This window comes from Varroa jacobsoni, unplaced genomic scaffold (assembly GCF_002532875.2).
Source record: "Varroa jacobsoni isolate VJ856 unplaced genomic scaffold, vjacob_1.0 scaffold_115, whole genome shotgun sequence".
Taxonomy (NCBI): Eukaryota; Metazoa; Arthropoda; class Arachnida; order Mesostigmata; family Varroidae; genus Varroa; species Varroa jacobsoni.
In genome coordinates this window covers 134377-158449 of record NW_019213017.1, presented here as the reverse complement: position 1 = coordinate 158449, position 24073 = coordinate 134377, and the positions used below count along the sequence as shown (strand labels likewise).

At 44.9% G+C, this 24073-nt stretch overlaps 1 protein-coding gene across 1 annotated transcript in view; it reads right to left on the bottom strand.

The window, feature by feature from the left end:
- LOC111266445 (cell adhesion molecule Dscam1) overlaps positions 1 to 24073 on the bottom strand; it is a 90584-nt gene that overhangs the window by 42045 nt on the left and 24466 nt on the right. Inside the window, exons 5-9 of the mRNA XM_086970917.1 lie at positions 19862 to 20126; positions 17386 to 17558; positions 14292 to 14567; positions 11931 to 12347; positions 1543 to 1698 (exon numbers count right to left, since the gene is read on the bottom strand). Of these exons, the coding sequence (XP_086827043.1) occupies positions 1543 to 1698; positions 11931 to 12347; positions 14292 to 14567; positions 17386 to 17558; positions 19862 to 20126 (1287 nt within the window). The remainder of the gene's footprint in view (positions 1 to 1542; positions 1699 to 11930; positions 12348 to 14291; positions 14568 to 17385; positions 17559 to 19861; positions 20127 to 24073) is intronic.

Here is a 24073-nt window from a genome sequence, read left to right as displayed (position 1 = left end):
CACAACGCCGCGCAATGTTACCCATAAATTACGTGTTTTCCAGTGTAGGCCAACAAAGGTCCTTAAACAGAGTTGGATAGGGAAAAATTCAGTGGTCGCATATTGCGCTCATGCTGAGTACATTCATATTCTATGGAAAGAGTTTTATTCTATAGTATTTTGTGGGTCCTTTTTCATCTGCATACAATCATGATTCAATCGAATCTCCAACTAAGAAATAAGTCATCGTTGCTCTCCTTAAATGGTTCGAACAGCGTTTTAGGAACACGGCTTATTTCAGCGCCGCATTGACTGGCTGCCTCAAAGCCTTATGCATCTGCCGAGTAGGTCCACCTATAAAAGAGGAACAGTTCGATCTTCAGGCTCTTGGATCCTGTTCCTGTAAAATTAGTCAACGAGGCCATTATCCAGGTATCCTTTTCATGCTATGGTTCCCCCAACCTTCTCGAAGATAAAGAAAAGCGGAACGCCAATAAAAATTTCATTGAAAGTTTTCACACTTCCATTCTAGCTTCATTCGTTGCATTTCTGCCTCTGCGAAGTTGAGCTATCCTAGTCTTTTTGTCCGTACAACACTGCCACACTCGCTTATACAACACCGGCAAGCGACCTCTGGCCAGCAACCCGTATTTGGCGCTCCTCTGCCTTGAGTGTTATCGTTTCACAACTGCTGCTGGGAGAGTTATTCCCCGTTGCCGCAAGAATGGGTACCTTAGCCCATTTTAACCCGTTCGATGTCCAATCCCATGCATTTGCAACACCAACGATGATGGTAGGGGCGTTTGATGGTTTTTTGCGGAGCTACTATGGGTTGTTATTCTGTGGGCGGCTGTTAGGGCCATGTATCCATTGTCTCAGCATATCTGCACTAGTCGACCACATTTCCATCGTAAAGCTTGCGGTGCAGCTTGCCTTTCTAATCCTTCTCGCTACTTTTGTTGTTGTGGCCCCATATACAAACGCTTTACCTAGGGTACGAACGCTGGCGCACAAAGGCCTACGATGAAACGGACGAACGTCGGTCGCCACAGTAAAGCGTTTGACTTTGTCGGCGGTAGCAGCTGAAGTGAACCCCCGTTACTGCTACCACACGATCTTAGTGACTTCAAGGAACTTGAAGATTCGCCCGCGTCACGTACCGTAGTTGTGCGAGTATAGGGCTTTGATAAGGCAGACGTATGCTTTGTCTTACGAACTTGGTTCTAAGCCGATTGAGTGCGATAATTGAGAAAATTCGCCGTACTCCCACGGTATTTGCTAATACGGGTTTCCAATTAATCATTTTTTACATCACGTACGGATAATCCATCCTCCTAAATCGGCCCTGACGACTCGGTGCGCGGTTGCCACAATACGAATTTCGGGTAAACCGCTATTTTAGTAATCCGTAACATCAGAAAAAGCATTTCGTCGACGGGCCAATGATGATGTCACTTGATCCAAACTGGAAGTGCTAAAGAAAATTGGGCAGATATAGAAACAAGAGAAGGCTGTAGGTACTATGTAGAATGAACGAGTTACGCTGCACGTTGGTTCTCTGACCTTTGACCGTAATCGAGAGGTTGGCAGTGGCGTTATTATCGGGGCCTCTTGCCACACAGGAGTACTGGCCGGCATCATCCGTTGTTAGTGAAAACACAATAAGGGTCCCATTTGGGAATACCTTCTGCCGATGGTGCAGTGGCAAAGGGCGGCCACCTGAAATGTAAGGATTGTCAAGTCAATATTACTGTTAGTAATAAGGCGGCCGGTTCAAATACGCAACGCGAGAATTCTATGCACTATCTAGCAACTTGTATTATTTTATGATAGCTAATGCTCAGTTATGATTTTTGCTCAGATCGAAATGCTTGAGAACTATATAACAAAAACTAAAATATTCAAACGGTTGATTTGACCTAGTCTTAAGGTACAATGTATTTTTCACGATGGTATTTTGTACACTTTTTACGACAACTATATTAATGTATAATAATACGACCATATTATTTGTTGACGTATGCATTTCATAATGTTCCCGTCGTACGTGTAAGCCACTCATTTCCTTGACCGTCTCACTGTTACCTTGTTTGACGCTAATCATTAACATCAATCTTGCTAAGCAGCCTCCATCTGATGATAGCACAATGTGGCAGCACCTAAGAAAATAGCCGTATATTCTTCGAAGGGAGGTAAAAGAATCATGCGCAGTTGAGCGGTTACCGGTTTTATGGACTGACATCCCGGGCCTGAGCTGCGGTACACCTGCCCGGCCAGCTTTAAGAGCAGTCCACTGGAACAGACGAAAGGAGGCGCCTGTCTGCCTGGCCGCCGTCTTTGCGGACGTTTAGAGCGTAAACTTAATAATTCTTCACAAGTCTCGACACGTTATTTTAGCTTTCACGGTTTCTTTATATTCAGCGACGCACATGATGGAAGGAGGGGAGGAAAAAGACAAGCCCAGCAAGTCCCTGAGGATAACATTTAACTTTCTTCCTTCTTGAGTGTATATCTTCTCTGTTTAGTTTGCATCAGGCATTTTAACTAGCCCCTTTTCCTCCTTATGTGGTCAGTAGAACGAGAAGGAACGAACACTGCCTAGATGTTGTTCCTCTGTATGGCTAAAGCATTTGTACATAGGTATATTACTACTTTATAGAAGTCATCCAGTTGACTATAGACTATAGAGTACTTTTCATTATATCGCTTCCCATCAACTGTTGCTTCTCATACGATGGGGTCTACCATCAGGCGATCGCGATCGCACCGCCGTAAACGATACGCGATGAGAATTTTTCTACCAAGAAGAAAACAAAGGGAAAAGATGATGGCGACGATCAAAACAGTGACGATGACGTGAAGTGCGTAACAATGGAGTGAACCTACATCAGTAGCCTAGTTGACTCTCCTTAGCAAATGCGACGAAGTAACTAGGTAAGCTTCATACGTATCTTGAATCAGATACGTCTGAATGTCTTTATTATCAGCTTACTGCATCGTTTTGCACTTGCCACCCATACAAGCATGTTTTTGTCGCAGTACTACCCTTTCGTATGCGCTTTCTCACTATGTCAGAGACTATAACTCGCACTACTAGGTTGGTCAGATCTCTGCGGAACTGTCGCGGTCGCTGTCCAGCGCGTGACACGAGAAGACACACTATCATCTACTGCCCGTCGTCTCGAGGCAACGATAAAAAATACGACACAACAGCGATATGTAGTCGATCTGTCTGTCTGTCTGTCTGTCTGTCTGCTGCTGCTGCTACAACTACTACAAGCACCAGTACCAATATTGAAGTTACTTGCGCTTGTTTCACGCCTGAGTCCTATAGAACCGCGGCAGCAGGCGTCGGTTTTGTTCAAGCTTAGTGTTTCGTGACATCAAGGAACAACAAAAAGAATCACTCCCTGATGTTGGCTAGAAGCAGCCAATCACTGTTGCGTCGTTGGGTTTAGTTGGCTCCAGTGGCCTCGGTCGATTCTCGATTGTCGAGCGTCCCATCGGCCGGCCTTCGGCCTTATTGAGTCGGTCGGCAAAACAGCGGCCACTCGTAGAATAGCAGTGGCTTGCGGCGGCCAACGGCGCTGACTACTGCAGTTTGTTGGTTGGTTAGCCGCTACAGCTGCTGTTAGCGCCGAAACGTCGTTTTTCAATGTCGTTCTGCCTGTGCTTCCTTCTGAGTAGGTAGTGTTCGGCGAAGGCGGCAGCAGAAGCAGCGAGAATGGGCCAGATCGGTCTCTTCGTGACTTTGATAGTTGGCGGAGCTTCGGTGCCGCCGGCTCACTTTTCATCTGCGACTGTTTGATGCTTTTGTTGATGTGCGAACAAGCAGGCACATGAGATGACAACTGTCTGGCTACTGCCATTGCTGCAGTCGTATGTTCTTTTCCCCACGGCTCTACGAAAGCCAACCACGAAACAGGGCCCGGCCACCCACGCCTCGAAGTCTCTTTCGTACAAGCACATTTACATGTACAGATACAGTGAACCAACCGTCGCTATAGTTGCCCCTGTTGCGCCTGGTGTTGCTGCCGTTACGGTCATGCAAATGTGCCAATTTTTCATCACTGCACAGTGGTATGGCAAACTCAAGCCAGCCCTCATCGAGCACGAAGAAACCGACCGACGCCTTGGCTGACCCGTCACCGAGCAACTCGAAGAAATGGCGGGCCAAAGCAAAACCAAAATACGAGAAAACAATTTTCGTCAGCAGCATTCGTTGTTGCTGTTCGTTCTCTCGTCCAACCAGAGTAAACGCCGCTGGTTAGATTCTGCCAGCTCTAAAGCGTCTATGTGCTTTATGGTAAAAAAAAGTGCCACGACGCGCCGAATGTTACCATTCGTTACTAGCACGATTCAATCCTCAGCAAAACAATCGTCAGGCTCACGCCCGTAGAGGTTTATTGCGTTCACATGAACTGTCCTGCGTTTTTACCATGGTTGACGTCACAGAATTTACTGGTCTTTCCAGCTTGGGGTGCTCGCACATCGGACACCGGTGAACACTGGCCATGCAGAACAAAAAAAAAAGTACGGCAAATGGAGTGGGTGCACAAAGATGAAAGCTGACAAATGAGTTTATGGAAGAATGTCAGGAGGCAGAACGAGAAAATGAACGAAAGAATTAATAGAGAGGGCGAAATTCTATGCGAAGGGGAAGGATGCAGACAATGGTTGCAAGGGGATGTGAAAACTAGTAGAAAGCCTCGCCGCGGCAACGAACAAATGGAAGCCACGAAGCCCACTATGAACAAGAATATGGGTATAAGAAGCGTAACGGCCTGCACCGGGCGACTGGTTGAATAAACAGGGCAGGTCATAGAACAAGTCAATACACAGCAGGACAGGCTGTCTCTTTTTTTCAGATATAGAAATGGAGGAAAAGGGCGACCCAGAATGACTCTGTGGCTGGCTGAGGGCGCGATCCCAAGGCAGGCCTGCGGCCACCAAGTTAAGTAGCGAGATAGTATACTCAACCCCTCTCGCTCTTCATGAATGTAAAATCGCAAAACATACAAACGCCAATGGAGAAGGGGATACACCTCCGGGCGCTTCTAGATCTACTATTCGCGTACGCATGTTTCCCATGTATACTCTCCAGTTATGTATGTCCAAGGGACGAAAGAGCCTGCTAAAAGACAAGGAACAGGCCAGCATTCTACTATGACCCTGTCCTAGGAGCAAAACGGACAGACTGCTGCGCAGCGACACGCGTCGGCGGTTTCCCTGCCAGCGGCTGCACCGACAAGGAGAAGTGGCACTGGGCCACATCACATAGTAATGGGTGTACAATGTAAGAAAAATTACGTCCATTTATTAAATAAAGGGCAGCCAGTGGTAGCAGTGAAAGTAATTTCATTGCAAATGGGCGAATCTTTTTTTCACTAGCTGCGGCTGCGGCAGCTCCAGATGCAAGAGGATGCCGGTAGCGATAGCAACTGGCCCCACAAGGCGGATGACATGCGCCCTTCGTATGCTGACGTACACATCGCCCAGACTCCACTTGTCCCGCCGATGCCACGTCCCCCATTTGGCAAGGGCGTTAACACGGGTTCTGACATTCCGGATGGAAAAGATCTGGGCTTGGCATAGCATCGCGTAGCGTTAGCCTTGTCGTACTAAGGCCCACCTCTATGACCACTAGCAACGATTTTGGAACTAACGAACGGCTCTTGAATGGGGCCACGCAAATAGACAAATGGCCTTTGCCGTGGCCAGCTCCAAAAGGCAGATTTACTATAGAACATAGCCAATCTCTGTGAGAAATAGAGAGAGGATGGAGAGATGCGTCTAGCTGAAAGCGATGGCTACCAGTCAACTCACTCCGGAAAGGCGGCGTTAGTTTCGTTTCCCCAAATTCGTTGCCGAGCATCGATTGGGACCATGCCGAATGTTACCCAGTGTATTCCCGTTCAAGTGACATGGTGCGCCTCCTAGCTGGTGCCACGCCGAAGTCAGTCAGTGTATGAACACGGCAGATCACTGCCTTTCGATACGATGCAATGTTGCATTGTAAGCACATGCACACATATATCTATATGTATATATAGTGCTATATGACTTAACTCAATGTATGTACTTGCCCGCTATATCAAGTTGAGCAGGATACAGTCCCATAAGCTATGTATCCACCGTTAGAGTAGTGGGACCTTTCAATGCACAGTCACAGATACTCGGTCGCTGAGCTAGGCCATTGCTCTTGTACCCGAATCATCTGCTTTCCATTCGATATTCTCGCTAGACAGGGCCGCCTTGATGTCTGGCAAGGCCAGCTCAAAGAAGGCACATTGCAGAAGGCTGTCTAAGCTAGATGAAAGAACACTGAAGAAATTTGAGCGCAACTTCCGCAGTAACAACAGTTTTAGCGATATTAGCAAAAATATGCCTTATACTTCACTTTTGGACAGAATGTGTAACATCGACTATACGAAACTCACCATTCATACCTATTCTAGAATCATATTTAGATAAGTACACCTATTTAGTAGTATTTGGCTTGATTTAACCTGTGTGATAATAATAGCTTAGTGGGTAACGTGTTTACCTGTCAATTTCAGATGCCCATGGTTCGAATTCGGGCAAAGACATACGTTGTTTCGTAACGGTTGGGCGCCAGCAATCTTATAAAATGCTTAACGGCGGTATCGGACAAAACACTCGAAAGGTGAAGTTCCAAAAACCACGCACACATGTGCAAACAGTACGACTTCCTACATCTGATGTCACAGAGTGGTCATGTATTTTAATAGTTATACCTAATTGAAAAATGCAGAAAAATAAGTTCTAAAAACTGAATCTAGAAAGTTACTGCTATGTCATTCTCGTTGCGATAAGCTCGAAGTGCTCCGTGTGACGTGTTTGAAATTTTGGGGGCATTAAAGGTGTGTTCGAGCGCAATAAGTCCGATACCTCACCTTGCAAACGCTTCTTAGGCTAAATCTCCGTCCCTTCGTTTCCTTACGGGAGCGGATAGAATCGTTCTAAAGGACCTATTCAGATCTCGCATCGTATATTACTAACAAGAATAGGCGAAGCTAAAGCCGCCCGAGATCGTGAAGTATTTTAATATAATAAACCAATATAAGTAACATCTACTTTCAACTATAAACGGGTGTTTCGAGACCGTAGTGCGGGAACAAGTATCCTTCTCAGCAGCGCATCGGGTAGAAATGACTCGGTACGACCAGGCTGACATTGCTTCTATGACAATCGCGCGTGTATTCATCAGGTAACCATGAAGTATGAGTCAACAAGGTTTAGAGCTGCGACATTATACAGATATGCTAAAATCATTTGATGTTTCTTGCCTCTGTGTTAAACAGATACCGCTGTGCGCATATAAAAAAAATCGGTTTCCAAAACAAGACGCCTTTAGCTTAATTAAATGCGTGGATAAGACTCGATGGCCAAAATCATTATGTACGTTGCGGGCCTCTTCGTTAGAAGAAAAGGCCAGGAAAGAGTTGCAAAAAGGACATCATTAAGGAAAAGCGCGATCCTAAAAATAAACAAAAGAATGTAAACGAAGCAATATTAAATCTTGAAGTTTGCGTTCTTATAGCACACGGCTCGTTGAAAGTTCTTGTTGATTTTGAATATGATTATAGGGCGTAAAGTTTTCGGAAACGGCTATCTGAACAGGCCGGCAACTTGATTGATAATAACTTTCTTCTTATGTATCTGGGCACAGAGCATTACTTTATTCCTTAATAGCTCGACGTATTTGAACGACCGCATTTTGAAAGTGAATTTTTTTATTCACGTAAGGGTCTCTCAGATTTAAACGACGAGGGGTAGATTACCGATAACGTACTTGACTAAGCCGCCGCTTTGAAAACGTGCGTTGCAGACATGTTTTGTTCCCTATCATTAGATTGAGAGCGTAACGGCAGATTGCTACTGCCAGCTCTAATTGAAGAGGGCAAAAGCAATTGAAAGTATGGAGGAAATGGAGGATAAGAAAGAACGTTTGTGTTTTGCTGCTACCAGCAATACGAGTAGATCTGAGTTAATATGGGAAGCGAATCCACCTGCGTTGAACCGAACCCTGGAATGACGTTAATTGTGTTCAACTCCTCGAGATCACTACCATCGACTACTACCACGTTCCTTCCTTTTAGTTCTTTTCTGTCCGTGGCCATGCCCCGGCCTCACTGCTGCTCCCCTCGTACCCGCACATACGCATATACTTACCGGAGCAGAGAATCTATCGAATTGTTTCCCTTAACTGTCCCTGGACCGTTCTGCCTGCCCGCGTGCCGGTTTGAGGATATCGACAGCTCCTCCTGCGAAACCACCGCTGGTACCATCCTCCTTAACGGGCGGCAGCGAGGCAGGCGTTCGCCGAAACGCGTTTGTCGATACCTCTACTGCCACAGCACGAATCATCGGTCTTCTCGCTCCTCTATCATAACCACGATGGCAGGAACTGACGGGAACAGAGCAAGCCCAAAATGAACTCCTCATGTAGGAACCACGCGGCGCTACGCAGCCTGGCGGAGAGCAGACTAAAAAGATAGTGCATCTGCGCTGGCAGTAGCAGTAGTAGCAACAGCAGTAGTCGTAGCTATGGTATTAAGGTAATGTCAGCAAAGTTATAGCGACGGCCCCAGTGCTAACATAGCACACGAAGAAGTAGTCCTATTCTGTCCTATCAAACACGGCTTCATGCCATGTCGGCAAGTTATAGACAGGGAACGCGTAGAAAAAGAAAGACGACCGTTTGGAACAGAGCAGCGACATCGTATTACACGCACCCTTCAGATAGAAATCCAACTACCCGATGGCCTAATCATTGTAGCTCATCTGACACTTGTCAAGCAAACTGGTGGTTCCGCTGGGTTGGGTATCTCTGGCAACCATTCTGTTCATTTGCCCGATTAATCTGCAGTTGCGGTACCTCCGGATGTTTGACGCTCTTCCTATCGGCTCCTCCAGAATGTGTCACTACTACAGGCTGTCAATACCACCGCGACTCACTCAATAGAGACCATCAATACATGCATCTGCTTCATTTTCCTATTACGCGTTCTGTTTTATCCACTCCTTTGTGGCTTCTCTTTAGTATTACTCTCTGTTCCTCAATGTTTGCAAAGGCTTGCCCATTCTTTCCGTGTATGTCCGTTCGCCTGTCTCTTCACTGTCTTGCTCTTCGAGTGTCTGTTTTAATTACGGATAATTTGAAACGCACATACGGAATCATTATACAATACATTATACGATGGTCGAGCGTAAATAGCGCAAACGACAACGGATCTGGAGGGACGTAGCGCGGAGAAACAAAGAACAAACGGCGATAGGCGCGAGCTGCTGTCCTCAAAAGACGACGCAAACTCAGTCTGTGCATGCGCTCCTTCCCTACCTCCCTCTCTGGCTCATTCTCGGAGTCCGTGCCCCGTCGTCAAGCCAATGCTAACCAAGCAGTAGGAGAAGTAGGCCACGCAATATTATCATGCGTCTCGTTCCGTTGCACGATACGTTGGACGACAAGATGTCCGACAGAAGAACGACAACGATGAAGGCTGCTATTGCTACGATCGTGAGTGCTACGGTCAAAGGCACATCGCATTTTACAACGACAAGAGCGCACGGCAGAGAGGACACGAGAGAAGATGAATGCGTAATATCGGAATAACCTGAGACGTAACCAAGAGAGAAGGGGGCCATTGGGCGTATGGGGCAAAATGCGAGAGAGTGAATTGTATGTCGGCCTGTATTGGACTGAGCTAAGCAGTGGTCAGGAACCGACCAGGTCCTGGACCACCATCTAGACACACTTGGCCAGACTGGATCTCCGACCGAGTGCTGATAATGTGTGTAATGCCGTACGCGGTGATAAGCATGCAGAGAGTACCTCTGTGTGTTCATCGTTTTGCTAGAGAAGCTCAACATCGTCGTTTCTAATGCCGCCGCCTTCTGCTGCTGCTGCTACTAGAGCTGTTACTGCTTCTAGGAAACTGCTGCTTTTGCCATAGAATAACGCGTAGACCGGCAGGCCAGCCATTGCACCGACGTCTTTCTTGCAGCGAACGTAGCTGAGTTTCGTTGCTGTATATCCCGTTCCCGAGCCATGTCTGGAATGGTTCTGCTGTTGTGGAATCGGTGGTGGAACCGTACCGCTGCCTTCGCTACGCAGGCGTTCGGCTGCATCTTATACAGGTTGAGTGCCACGCGTAGTGAATGCAACAGGCAGAAAAGTGACTGGATGATTGGCGACAAGGGCATCGATGCTACACAGATAGCTTCATCATAACGCCTTGCAGACGCAGTCACATGCACATACGCTAACGAATAGGGACCGTAAAAGGAAGCGTACAGAGCTACAGAGGAAATGCTCAAATGAAAGGCGCGCAAAAGGGAACAAGGTAATATGCGGAAATAAACAAAGAAACAGAAAGCCATTCGATTTACCAGTCCACTTGCCGCCTGTTGACGATAACATGAAACGCAGTAGCGTTCCTGACTGTTTCATCATGTGCAGTTGGTGCAGGCAGCCGTAGCAATAAGCAAGACCTTACGCGCAGAGACGTGCTCATTATTACTCTGTTGCTAGATTAGTGTGGCCTAGAGGCCGGCTGCCCCTGTTCCCCTAAGAAAGGATAGTCTCCGTTCCCCTACTGCACCCCGTACCGTAGGAATTTTCCGATAGGAATAGATGGAGGAGTAAAGAACGAAGACGAAAGGTGCGCTGTGGGTAAAAGTTAGCGCAGACTCGCTCGTAGTGTGAGGATAGGAAGACGCCATGAAAACTGAAGGATGAACCAGCAGACTTTTCTCATGTGAGGTTTGTTGCCTGTCACTGTCTGCTTCTGGTACGACTGCTGCCACCATCCAAGAGCACGAACAAAACAAAGAGACCTTTAAGGGTCTGTCTGCCGTCAGCGATTCATTGAAAGCGAGAAAACGCATGACGGGAGCAACAGGTATTTAGCTGAATACATGTATGAAATGTAGTGCCTTCTGCCCAAAAAATGTATGAATCTGTACATAATATGTAGATTCTTATATACGCGAGCCACTTAAGTGTAGAGGAAGAACCCAAATAGAAAGAAGTGTAAAACGGGACAAACAGATAATAGCAGGTGGTCCTTACAATGAAGCCAAGTTCGTCTAAATATATACGGACAGTACTTACACACAAGGGTGAATCATTCTTAGAACCTTTGTTCTTATGGAACAGTGAGCAAAGCTGGCAGAGTGAATAAAAAAAACGCAAGTTTGAGGAGACTTTTTCCAGAGATGAAAGGTTAAATTAAAGAAAAGAGAAGCCACAGGTATCAGGACCATTAACAGGAACGCACCTAACGTAGGCTCTTCAAACATGACAACAGTTTATTTGGAAAAAATGAATAATATCCTCTGACGACATCGCATAGTAGTCGTCATGCGTGATCAAGTGCATAAGGAAGTTGCTAAAATACGGGCATATTTCAATTGCAAAATTGTCATAAGTGGCGCCAATAGGAAACTTGGACAGTTCTTGTTTTTTTTTTTTTTTTTTTTTAATCTTCATGTCATATATTTCTAGCTGAAATAGGCTGAAATAAGTCTTGCATACCTATTTGAGTAACTTTTGTCAGCAGTTTCTGATGGTTACAACTAACCATTAAGTAAACCTGTAACCTCAATAATCTTCAGCGTTCGGTCATAAGAGTGTGCGATAGCACATACGAAGTTGTTTACGCAAGTTCTTTCAACGTCCAATTTCAATATCTGCTTTGTCTTCAGCTGTAAATACTAGGATAAAACCATTCGACCAATCCCATCGCAACAATATTTTCTTTGACATATTGTTACATTATTATTTATGCTTAGCGAGCCAATTAATTATCCAAGTGAAAAAAAGAGCTCAAATTTGTGTTGCCAAAGGCAGTATTTTCTTAAGGTTTTTATGATACGTCAAAGGAATACTCTAATTTTGCGTATGGCAGACAAAAAGTTGCGCTTACCTTTATTCCACACGATAGACTCTAACGGATAGCCGATGACCCGACAATGTAGAACTACGTCTCGTCCGGCGACGACTGACCGATTGGCCATTGGTCGAATGGCAAGGCGGCCCTTGACATTGATCCGCCCCGCAAACGAAACAGCGCCAGCGCTGTTAGCCGCTTCGCATCGCCATTCGCCTCCATCATCAACCTTTGCGCGGCTGATGTTCATCCAGCTGATCACTTGTCGACTGTCGCCTGGGACACCAAATCCATTCACGAAGTATCCGCCACGATCTGGCACTACCTGCGCATCGTCGAGGAACCAACTGATTTCAGGCGCAGGGGACCCGGTGGCGCTACACTTCAAGGCAGCGGCCTCGTTTGGCGTCAACGTGAGCGATTTGAAGCTTTCAACAATCACCGGAGCGGAGTCTGCGATACAGCAACGAATCAACCGTGCGATAGGTTATTAGCGCGTATATAAAAGCATTGTAGCACTTGAACACAATTGGAAACTGTAGTTGTTTATCCTGTGTATACCTTTGTTCACTTTGTTTATGAAGTGGACGGCACGCAAGATGCACACTTATGCCCTTATTGGCTATGTGCGTACCAACAATGGTTTGGTACAGCAGCATCCGATGCAGAACCGAACCATAGAGCATCTGTCTGTTTCGAAAATTAAACTTACTGCAATAGCCGACAATCGAATTAATTACGGAGAATAACAGCAGTCGTCGCTGTCGGCGTTGTTGATACATTCAGAGAGGCATGAATAAGATGGATTACATTTAGAACCATCCCGATTATAGTGGCCCACGACAACGCGAAACGCGTTTGCGTGAAGGAGCTGCCGTAACCCATGACCATCCTCCTCCCGCTGCCTCCTCCTAGCTCTTGATATCCTTGCACTCCTTTGAGTGGTAAATTAGAGAGCGGTTGTTTGTTCGGTCTAGGCGGGTTTCGACAATTCTCTTCAATCCTATTCTAACTCGCCAAAATACTGGCACGGCATGGATGTACGGATAACATCGTCCGAACATCACGTGCCTTGAATTAAGTACACGCACTCTAGTGCAGCCGCCTACCACAGCATCGGCATGCGCGAAAACACCCGGCTACACTTAATCGCTTGCCGTCCACCGCTTACATATGGAATCGTAAGGGAACGAACATATAATGGGACGGTGGGAGCCCAAATGGCTGTATGAAGCGCTTTCCCCCTATGCTCCACATGCTTACAGGCTACCCTTCCGTCGAAAAGAAGAGCTGCGCTGCCGGCGCACACTGGTTTCGACAGCCAAAAATTGCTGCCAGACAGTGCAGGGAGTATGAAGTAGCGGCCAAAGCGACGATGGCCAGTTTTGAATGTTGAATGAATAATCAATGGATGTCAATGAGAAATAGCTGGTGATTTCCATCGAGGACGAAAAGGACGACGGGAGAAGGGAGAGCAGGTTTTTTTTTGGGGGGGGGGGGGGGTATTCATGAGCGAGTCATACATGATGCCTAGTGACGATGACATGGATAAATGCGGTCATGGTACTGTGCAAACTGCGAGAAAAGAAGATGGGGTCAAGAGATGATGCGGAGGCAGAAAGGCATAAGCTTCTTGCCCGTTGTCGCTGACTGATGTTTCCCAACGGTTTGTTCAACAATTAATCTACAATATGAGAGTCAGTGGCCTGCAGGCCAGCACAGCTCGTTTCTGAAAAACGTGAGGGGAGTGGCGGCGTGTATTAGGGATAGCATGCACTAGTCGCGCGAATAGCGGCGATATGATTTGATAAAAGCGCAAGTCTGTCAGCTCTTCAATAGAAAACCGGTTGTAGTTTTGGGTCTGGTGTAAGATGGGGTTAATGAGGTTGACTTCGTTAGGGTCAGGAGTTGTCTAGCAGTATAATACTTAATGAATCGTAAACATATGCAGCCAGTACGGCGGAACTTGAATGTCTGTGCAAGCAAGCGATTAATATAAAAGGCCTATTACAACATGGCTTAGTCTCAATATATCTCATAAGAGCAGCCAATGGTAGCTGCGATATCACTCGTAGACCATACTATGAGATAGTTCATGTGTTAATAACCTAAGCTTCTGTGGCTAGCTTGTGCATATAATCTATTATGTATAAATGACATAGAGTTAAATACTCAACGAGTGCTCCCTGATAACATTCGACCAAAATATGTATTTACTTTGACCTGTATTTACTAGTATTTTGTAGTGCGTCGTATATCTTGTCGTATTAATATAAGTTACGGGAGAACAATGTCAACGTCTCCCTGTTTGGCCACGCCGATTTCCTTGACTCCTTATCTATAATAAAGATACTCTAACACCTATTACACCTAAATGCCATATGGTATGTAACTTGCCTCCAAGCGTAAGTTGTGCAGTTCCCTGGGCCGACGCTCCTTGACTGTCAGCTACAAGGCACTGGAACATACCTCCATCGTAGCGTTGAATTGAGTTTATGTGTAGAATACGTCCATTTGATAGAAATTCAAAGCGCTCGTCTCCTAGAATCGGCTGTCCATCTTTCAACCACTGGATGTTATCCACATGGTTCTCATTAACGGAACAGTTTAGCACTGCACTTTTGCCGATATGAACTGTCAATAGGTGGGGTACGAGCGACACGCGAAGCTCAGCTACAACAAAAAGAGTAACGAAATTTGAACATGTTGCAAGATGCGGCTTAACGTACCCCCTTTAATAACCACATTTAATTACCGTCACGGTTGTAAACGTTTCCATTCATTAATGGAAAACAACATATTTAAAACCCTTCCCTCTCTAAAAAAAAGCCCCGGGCTTATAAATGCAGGGGATTGATTTTAAATTATAATGGTGATGTATATAGATTCCAACAACAGTGAAATGAGAATATCTGTGTGTCTTTTTTGAGTAGGCAAAGCACATGATATATTCTGGAAATATTTTTCTAAGAAGACAATTATCTGTTGCAAAGGGACAGGGATGGTCTTGCATTTGGCTTACGTAGCAACGATGGTGCAAAATGGGCTCCGCATCCGCCCAGAAGCGTATACCTAGCCTTCGTCTCAGCTCTTCAAAAGCATTGAACGTAAACAGCTTCGCTGTATGGTGTGTTTTCATTCTTCGGGGTATTCGTAGACGTTCCGGCAGTACCAGTCAATTTTGCCTACGGCCTTCAGGCTTTACAATCCCTGTTCGCGAACACAATGTATTATTTACTAAAGGCGCTCCTCAGCTTTGTACTCCTAGCCTAGGGAGCTCCAACGTAGCCATACGCGGCATTCGTTCATTGGAACTCTCTATCTCTACACAGTTTCTCTTTCTCTCAAATTCATTCTCTTAGTGTCCTCTGCGCTCTCTTGTGGATGACACCCCTTTTACTGAATCCTCATCCTGCTGCAGTGTGAGGTCCCCTTTTAGGTTAGGCTCATGAGTGGCAGGAGAAGTTTATCGGAGGAAATCCTTCTAAATCTTCCGCATCCACGACGTTTTGTGCAGAGTTGTCCATTTCGATATCTCTCCTGGGATTTCGGTTTTTATTGTTTCTTCTCTGGTTCACCCCTGTGGAAGCCTGCCCTGCCAGAGGGCTTGGCCGCAATGCCTGTTTGCCTACCTTACCCACTTCTATACGACAGAGGAGCCCGGTAGGTCTCGTTGCATGTTATGCCAGCTTGTCACCCTTCTAGTTTCCGCTCTGTCCCGTATATTCGAAAGTTCGTAACCAAAAGGTATCTGCTGGATATGACTGCCCCATTCAGACGAGCTAGTCACGATACCATCTTACGCCCCTTCATATCAGCAACAAAGCTGCAGCCGAGCTTTGCTTTGAGTAGTTAGCAAACCGATCGATGACCGAATTGGCGAACGAAACCGACCCAGGTCGAGTCGATTAAGCCGATCAACCCATTAACTTTAACTAGCACTCACAATTCGTACCCTATCGTTAGCTTCCACGGGTGGCTCCTCGCGGGGAGCGCGGTGCGCGAAGTACCGATGACAATGCCCATTTTCGTTATCAGAAAGACCGCAGCTGGTGGGACTCGAACGTGGTGGAGTTGGGACCACTGCCAAGCTTAACAAGAGGCAAGATGAAGAAACTGACGACTACCTTCATCTGTTTTTTAACGGTAGCGCAAATATCTCTTGGATATTACATTTTCCACCAGCCAGCCAGCTAACAACCGCCAGGAATTATGTGTTGGCTATAGCAAATTCGCGTTAGATTTATTAGACAAAAATGTATACTTATACATTTCTTGGTAAAAATACACCCACATATTATTTATTTTTTCAAAGTGAAGAAAACGTATTTTGTCATAGAAACAAATCAAATCTAGCCAAGTTACCCTTACTTTACACAGAGCGGAATCAAAATAGTATACCATAATAGTTGACCCTGATATATAATAAACAACACGCAGCTGTATGAGGTAAAACTAGGTGAGGTAGTATTTGGGGTAAGGTAAAGAAATGTAATGTCAAAAACCATATGCCAGATAGCACGCCGCAAAACCCCGATTCAACTAATTGAATGTCGATCTACATACACATAAACAAAGCGCTAAAATTAGAAGTAGCTTCGGTTTCTGTTGACAAATATGGATTTATTTATATTATGACAAATATGGAACATATTTTTTCTTGGAACTCCTGAAACAGAAACAGAAAAGCTAATGCAGGCCCACTGATTCGAGGTGGCGGAAAACTCGAAACGTATAGCAACGAGGGCTCAACCACAGCGTTGGATTTATAACTTCAGCGCAGATCTAACTTCTGATGAGCCCCACAGGAATCATTTGGTCCTATCCGAAACTCGTTTACAGCAGTCCAGCTATTAGTTGTGACAAGCTCAAATTAACATAGACGGTGTTACTGCTACACTGGCGGGCCCGTTGTACGATCAGAGACACTCTACCAGCAGACATTCGGCAAAGTACTAAATAAATCTGCGTAGTAATAATTGATTACTTGTGTAATTTATTGATCTGGCACTGTGTCATTATATAAATGACAATAAATAATTCTTTTAGTTATTCTTTGCGAACTTACCCACTATATATATGTATGTATATATATATGTACATATATATATATATATATATGTATATATAGATATATAGCTGAATATCCGATGCTATCAAATATATTACATTTTGTAGCAAGGTTTCGTATATTCCTATTGGTATACAGTCTTACGCTTATTTTTCTGAATGTGGTGAGAAATTCACACTTTTTTATGTATTTGTGTTTTTATTTAAGAATTTATTTGTGTTTCTATTACAACAACAAGCGACAACCCTTTATTGTTTCTAAACATCTAATATACAAAATGAATATTCACATGTAAGCTGGTCGTGCAAGGCGTTACTTTCTACCATCATCTGGTTGGATAACATGGGCAAACACCAGGGCCCTAGTTAGGTTGTAGTGTGATATATATACATATATACATACACGTATAAATGAACCTACCCGCAACGTGCAAGCTGGTGAAAGTGCGTTCCTCGCCGACCTGGTTGCTAACAATGCAAACGTATCTGCCCGAGTCCCCGGAGCGTACCTTTTGCAGCAGAAGCGAGCCGCCCTTGAGTAGATAACGGTGGCTGGGCAGCGTTGTCAGACTCTCGCCCACTGCTTTGTACCATCTGAAACGCGATCAGTACCAGGCAGGCGCCAAACGGTGTTCCGAAGTCGTCCGGTCAAGCAGCAAGAACGAGAAAGAGGTAGAGAGACCAAGCCAAGCCAAATAACATCAGATCAACAATATCAAAACCTAACAAGACACTATCAACAGAAACCATGCGTGAAAGAATGGTCCGTACGCGCACTCAAACACTCCGGCAGGTAGAAGACCAAAAGAGAAACACTATTCGGTATGACTGAAACCGAGTACAGACTGTGGGCAGGCGTGATCTTCTGATCGGACACATGTACACCCACAGGTTCGCAGACGGACTTTGTCACTGCGGCCGATATCAAGCCCGAAAAGGAGAGGGCAAAGAGGCGCAAGACGCGGACAAGGATGGAATGACAATGGGCAACAATGCCTCTTTCTGTAGCGACTTTCTTTCGATTTAGGCTGTTACTGGACGCCCGTCGCTCGCAGAATACTCATCTTAACCTTTCTGTTTACTTGTAGTGTAGGTAACGGACTTGGAGTCTGAAATATCGCGGTGCTAATGAGTTATGCTCGGGTGTACATGATTCTCAGATAGTTTTTCTCATAATGCCCTCGGTAGCCTCATAGATGTCCGACAGCCGGTAAAGGGATGGGTGATAGGACATTTTATTGGACTCTAAAATGAATATATAGATTGGTCGTAAGAGGAGCGGAGAGAGGCTCGAGGAGGTTGGGACGAATGAAAGAAAGACTGACTCTGCCAAGAGGATTTTAGCACTTTTAGAAAACTTTTAGTAGGTGGCAGATGGTGAGAGATACCGCTGTCTTAGTGGATGTCGGCAAATGGAAGGCGGTTCGGACGATAGACGCAAGAAGTGCAGAATACATAGGTAGTTATATAAAAGGTGTTAGTCATCTATTGTAAATGCTGATGTTGCGTTCATATACGCTGGTGCCAAAATTCGCCCTTATGACATGCTTGTAAACGCCGCCAGTGAAAACATAATAAGTAAGCTAGTGAAAGCTACTGTGGGTAAGCTGGAAAAAACAACGCCTTTTGACAATAAAAAATGGAGTAGATGTGTTTGACGACGCCACGAAGCTCCATCGTGCCGGTCGCCGATAGCACTGAATAACCTTGGATCTCAGCGTGGAGAACTGGGCTCTTCCTTCAAATCTGAAACCGGGGACGCTGTGTATTGCTTCATTATATCTACAATGTACTACTTCGAAGTCCACTTGCATCCGCACGCTCCATAACGAAAAAAAAGGTCTTAGAGGTAGACAGTAGACATCCGCGGCCACTGGCCGGAGTCATTCCTAGTACTTGTCGATGACATGAGTGGACCAGACTGTTCTGTCATACTACACTGATCGAACGGAAACCCAGATTCGGACTGCGACCGCCATACAGGTTTACTTTAGGACAAAGAAAGAACTGGTACATCGGATCGTCATTATTTTGGCTGGACGACCTTTAAGTATTGAACAGAGTGACCAAAACCTGCACAAAACGAATGCAGCAGCATAATTTGAAAATGCATATTTGTTTCCTCAAAGAGTATGGTCCCTTATCTAAAAAATATAGTATCCCCATTTTACAATGTTTTTGGCACTGGTCATTGATCTTCTGATAATCAATTTTTCTTCACTCATTTAAATTTCGAACTGGTTTAGCCGCTATACCATTTTCTACTATTTCGATTTTTATCAATTTTAGTTAAGTCAATTTTTATAATAATAAATATAATAAATAAATAGAAAACTAGTTCAGTGAAATTTAAAACGATCCAGATACACACGAATAAGCCGTTGTGAGCTAAATTTCAAGGGACCGCCGAAATACCTCTAAAATTTCTAAGCCTCAAAGACCTTGTATATCATAAAAATCCAGAAATCCCTGTACATACAGGATCTTAGTTTCAGTAGGTGTCGTCGTCTGTATAAACTCTAATGGCCTAGCGGATAAGACAAGAAATCGATAAAAAATGCCGGCGATAAAATGAATGGACCTGCTCTATCAGAGTGTTGGAAAGTACCTTTGTTGAATACGCAGACACCATTGCATTAGCGGTAATAACCCCAGCCTTTGGCGCTATAGCCGGTAATCATCATACAAACGCCAGCGTCCCTGGTAATTAGCTCCCCTAACCATTGCTATAAACTGGTCAGTTCAAACAACTACAAGAACCATGATATCACATGCAGATCAAAAAGCCATCACCGAACGTACGCAAAAAGAAAGCAACGACAAGGAATAAATTGAATACGAAAATAAGCCGACAAGAAAAAGGCTCCGATGTAATGTAGTAATACTGTTCTACTCACACGTATTTAGGTGACGGATATGCTTGGGCGGCGCAAGGTAATTCGGCGTCTTCGCCAACCTTCGCCACAACTGAACTCTTAAAGTCGGTCATCTTCGGGGCAACGTTGATTTTTAGGTCGGTGACGATCAGGCGTCCGTACGAACTCAGCTTCGTTTCACCAGTGAGTGTGTGCTTCGCAACGCAGCGGAAATTCGTCAGACCATCAGACATTTGTACATTGCGGACATGAAGCTCGCCCGTCGCAAAGATACTGTAGCGTCCGTCTGAAAGCATTGCCAGATATGCCGAGGGGCGGAAGGAAAGAGGCCAAGGAAATCGTAAAGGATAGGAAAGAGCAGAACGGAAGAGCGAAACATATGGGGGGGGGGGGGGTAAGGGAAGCCGCCAAAAAAGACAGATGCCTGGGTTTAGTGCCTTTGTGTGTCGTTGCATCCGTTTGTAGTTGTTTGCCCCGTTACTGCCTAGATGTTTCTAACCGAGCGGCAGAGTGTTTTCGAGCAGACAAAACCGTTTCGCACCCGCCACTGGACCATAAAATGTGTTCGTAGCTTTCGAAGATCCCATATCTGTCAATACAGGCTTTAAGTTGTTTTGTGTCGGACCTGCCTTTTTGAACTTCACTGTACGAAGGAGGTGGAGAACGGCAATTTAAATGTGCGTACGTATCTGTCTATACATGTGTTTAATGTGTCTTATTTGCAGTACCGATTTACTTACGCGATAATTAACTGATAAGCTTATTTTCAACTGATTTGACGGAAAGCATATTTTTACTTAATGTTATTATCTGGAGCGTTGAGATAAAAAAATATGTTGGCTGATTCAGCACCAAGAAATCTACCAATTAGCTAATAATCTGTGCTTTTATAGGAACGATGTGTGTGTCTAATTGGTATGTTAAGCGGGAACTGAAATAAATAAGAGCTATGCTGGATCTCATTGAATTTTTGCTTTTTTCATTAGGACGCTAATTCTTGACGGTATTTGTCTTAATCAAAATGGAAGACATGAAAGACAACATGATTTGAAAAACTAATAGTTCCATAATAGACTAATAGGCGGGCAATCTGTTGAATAAAAATGACATTCACTCAGGTTTTTTCAAATCTAGTTGTCAGCTTCGGATCCTGACGAGAGGTAGTCGCGGGCTGATGGACGATTGATGATGCTAACGACAATGTAGCTAATGTCGTTTTTTACCATCTAAGTGGCAAATTTTTGTATTTATATGTCTATTTTTATAGTGTTACAGTATTTTCAAATATTATAGCGGCAAATTTCCATGACAGACAGATTTTCCCCCTCAACCGATATTTCGTCACCGTTAAGAGGATACGTCTCTTTTTGGGCTAACTATACATTATTGTGTTATATAGAAAGAAGGAAGACATATAAACCACGCACATACATCGTCATTTTAAACGATATGTAAAATATTAACAGCACAAGTGTGAATTTTTTTTACAGGTCTTTGTAGATTCAGACTAGTGCGAGCCTACAACGATCCCATAAAAAGGACATCAATACTACATCAGGGAAATATTGAGCTAACCCATAAATAGCAAGACTTCAAACCTGTCTTCAAACCCATATTTCGCCAACATTTCGGTTGATTCCTTGGCCAACAGACAGAGCGGTCGTATGCCGGAATTAGATACAGTTCATTAGAACGCTGAATGTCAAAATTTTTACATGTTGGAATTATATTGTTGTCCTTATGTTTAGGACAATGAATTTCGTTGATACAGCCAAACAAGCCTTAATAATGAATCAACAATTGATTTTCATAATTTAAAACGTCTAGATGAACAGAAATTTCGACTAAAAGCCGGAACAGTTGGATGGCCTGCATTAGATACTGGTTCCTTGCATAAAACCTCGTTAAAATCTGGGTGATTTTCATCTGTATAGTCAAATAAGCCTATTGGCATGCCAAAGTAGAGCTAATTTATATGTTAAGCGATCTTATCAATGACGACGGCGACAATTCGTATATGGTAGAAATATTCACAAGGACAGTGAATAGCCTTTGCCGTAATGTTTATTTATAGCAACATCTGTTTTCAATTTTCCAGCGCAAACAAAATTTGGCCCATATCGGCCGCGCTTCCGAAGGCATTACTTGATGTTAATGGTCTCGGATCTACTTTCTCGGACAACCTGCCTTTCGTTGTTACGTGTAACGTTTGCCGTTGGTGGCGAGTGCACATAGAGTAGGCAAAGCATAAGCATGCAATCCTGTTTGAAGATTGCTACTCTAGATCTTCTCGAGGCTTTTTATATAGCTTTCGTTTACTCCATCTGTTGCTTGTTCGCTAACTTTTGCATCGAGTGGTATCAATACGCTGGAGCCGAACCGCCGGACGTGAGACCATTACTTCTTTGTTGTCGCATTACGATCAGGCTAGTGCTGTTATTTCTTTGTCTTCTTTTCTAAAGATTATGCCTTTGTACATGTAACACACCCCAACGCCTTGTCGTGTATGCTATGTCGCGACTGCATTAGCTGGTTAGGCGATCCGTCAGTATCGGAGTTCCGCGTTGCTACGATCTTCAAGGCACGCACTGTCTTGCCATTCCCTGCCTTTCTGTCGCCACGTTCAGAAGCGACAGTGGGCACAGCTAAAATATCAATATACGGAAGCCATCAATGTGAGGGCCGTATTCAGTTATTTGCTTGTATGATTATTAGAAATGCCGCTGGCGCGTCTCCTACGCCAACTTTCGTCGCCTCGATTGCTCAATAACGTCTGCTACAGGGAAGGGTTGAGCCGTCCTCCCACGTTTCACAGCTCTATGGCTGCATACAACAATAAGCAGGTATACATCTCATTTTTGTGTCTCTACATTTGTAGGCGGACTAGATCTGACTAGACCTTCTGTGGATATATTCACGGATGCGTCCGCATCTCGTTTTAGAGTTATTCTCGACACAACAGACACTCTCGCTTAGTTTGAGATCCATGAATAGCTTTGGATCGTAGTCACAAAACAAACGGCCGCGCTCCTTCACGTTCTCACCGGCATTGAATCGAAAGCCTTTGGAAAAACAGTCGCCTTGTACGAGTGTGTGTGTGTGTGTGTGTGTGTGTCGAGCGGCCATATTGCAGCTCATATTTTCGTAGCAAAAAGGACGTGCGAGAGTGCGTGATAAGGGCAAAGGGTGAAACTGTTCAGCACGGCTGAAACTAGCGCCTGCGCGTTACTAAAAAAATAACTATTGTATTCTCAAATGTTTGAACACCGCATAAGAACTTCACTGGATACCCCTTCACGGGTATCATATATTGTGTTTGCGCGCACACAAATAACGGATGCTTCTTAACTGAAAGGAACTTTAGGAGCTAGGAATATGTGCTATATATGATACGTTCAAAAAGTAGATAAACGCGGATTAGAAATTCTCGCTCGTTCCCTTTATGTTTGTCCCTTTATCCCTTCTGATGCCTTCCATGCCGTGGGCATTCGTGGCCTTATACAGCACGGCCGAATCAGCCTAATACATTGAATACGACCATTAATTGTGCCTAACTACGCCGCAGGTTGAAAAAACCAAGCGATACGCTATAAGCAAGCTACTTGAGGCGGCTGATGATCTTAAGGCTGTTAATAGTGTTGAGGGTATCGTTACACTATCGTTGTTGTTCTTGTAACTATCGCTAATGCTGTAGCTATAGGCGGTTCCTAATGCTGCCACTCCCGCCGTGCGTGAAGGCTACGCAGTAAAAGCTGCTCTGTGTCGTCATTTTCGTCATGGCTGTAATCTGCATTCATCTCCCTGACGACTGGCGCACACTAAGTCGTGCCACTGTTACCGTTGTTGACGTGGGCAGGTTCTCCTGTATGATTCTATTCGCAGGCAATCGATTACCCGCTAGGTAAACACGGGCGTCAAGACTGTCGTGGTTTTACTGCTGCTGATGCACGCCCAGCCTCGCACCAGCAGAAACAGCAGCAACGGCACAGCCGACAAAAACATTCATTTATGTATTTACGTATGCAGTCTTTTTTCTCTATTCCAAAGTAAATACGTATCACCGCAGCGAGCAGCATGGCCGTGGAAAGCCATCAACCGCGCCGCTGTTGATCCGGTCGCCACCGTCGCCGCCGACTTGTCGCATCGGGGGGTGCTGAGCAGCCTCAGTCGCTTTTCTACGTTTAAGCGAACCGTACAATCATTCGCATTGATCGCTAGCTCGCGTTGTCAACG